The sequence below is a fragment of the Protopterus annectens genome, chromosome 10.part0, assembly GCF_019279795.1.
Source record: "Protopterus annectens isolate FY-2018-M chromosome 10.part0, PAN1.0, whole genome shotgun sequence".
Taxonomy (NCBI): Eukaryota; Metazoa; Chordata; order Ceratodontiformes; family Protopteridae; genus Protopterus; species Protopterus annectens.
Genome location: NC_056744.1, coordinates 1,663,654,359 through 1,663,655,767, shown reverse-complemented (window position 1 = coordinate 1,663,655,767; position 1,409 = coordinate 1,663,654,359). Strand labels below are relative to the sequence as shown.

Here is a 1,409-nt window from a genome sequence, read left to right as displayed (position 1 = left end):
AGTGCTTGTTAGTAGGCTTTGTTCCTTAAATACGAGAGCAACATTAGTCCTTATAGTGTCTGTGATAGAAAAGCCAGAGTAAGAAGTAAACAGATGTAAAATGTGAGAAAAAAATGGCAGAGAGATACAGTTTGCTCTACTTCTGACCATGTAATGTCCTTAACAGTGCTTATTATATAAATATCCTCTGAGAAAAAGTGCTAGAAATACATAAGCTGGTATACCTGAACATGTCTCAACTGTCTTGCCTCATATTTTTGGTCTGTTCCTCATAAGATTACTGGTTTTCTGGAAAATTATTGAGTTTTGAAATCACCATATAACAGTAAATAATGACAAGTATTTCAGTTACAGACTTCAGATCCTTCAGAAAATACATAATAATTCAAAACCTGTTATTCTAACAACTTTTTAAGTTCATAGGAGCAGTTTTTAAAATCCATCCATATTTTTAGGCCTTTGTCCCCCCCCCCCCATTATTTCTGGCTTTGTACAGATTTCTTGTGCTGAGAGGTTGAAAGGTATTCACCTGAATAGAGAGGTATTTAATATGAGATTGGAATAAACAGCTCTACATGTTGCCCTTTTAAATGGAGGCGGTCCCTTCCACCAAACATTCTACTTCCTGTACTCTGAAAACTGAAACTACATCATGTCCTGCAGCTTGGATGTTATGTTTGCTCAGATTTAATGAAAGTGTAGAGATCAGAATTGTAGATAAGCTCTGCTGGCCCACTTTTAACAGTGTAGGATATAAGCAACAAAATATTCTTGTTCTAAATGCAGACATAAATTTCCTTCAAAAAGCTACACAGTGAACTGAGTACGAGATCATAATGGTTGGAAAATCACAAAGATTGAAACTGGGGCACACAACACAGGAATCAGACTGTAAGGAGAAGAATCTGTATGCTACAAATGGGGAAACAGAGCAGCGTTGTGGGGATCACGGACGAAGACTGGAGTTGTTCTGCCAGGAGGATGAGGCCTTTATCTGTGTCCTTTGTGTTCCCAAACACTCCAGCCACAGTTTTATTTTCCTACAAGATGTGATCAGTGTTTATAAGGTATTGGACAGTTCATGATTTATTTTATATATATGTATATATTTGTTCTCATCAGAGTAGTGCACTAATCAATATTGACCAATTTCAAGTTCAGTCTTGGTGAAATACAAAACATTTCACTTATAAAAAATATAGAAATGTGAGCAATAACAGAGTAACTCAGACCAGTTACCTAGAAAAAAAACTGTGTGTAAACATTCTAGTGAACAAGCACAGTGCAATGAACAGTCAGAGCGAGATATAGTGTGTGTGTGTGTGTGTGTGTGTATATATATATATATATATATATATATATATATATATATATATATATATATATATATATGCGTGTGTGTGTGTGAT

The 1,409-nt window shown here is 35.2% G+C and overlaps 1 protein-coding gene across 1 annotated transcript in view; it reads left to right on the top strand.

Moving 5' to 3' along the window:
* The first annotated feature begins 662 nt into the window (after positions 1–662).
* LOC122813872 (zinc finger protein 26-like) overlaps positions 663–1,409 on the top strand; it is a 369,001-nt gene continuing 368,254 nt past the window's right edge. The window contains exon 1 of the mRNA XM_044086412.1: positions 663–1,067. Coding sequence (XP_043942347.1) covers positions 837–1,067 — 231 coding nt within the window. The 5' untranslated portion in view covers positions 663–836. The remainder of the gene's footprint in view (positions 1,068–1,409) is intronic.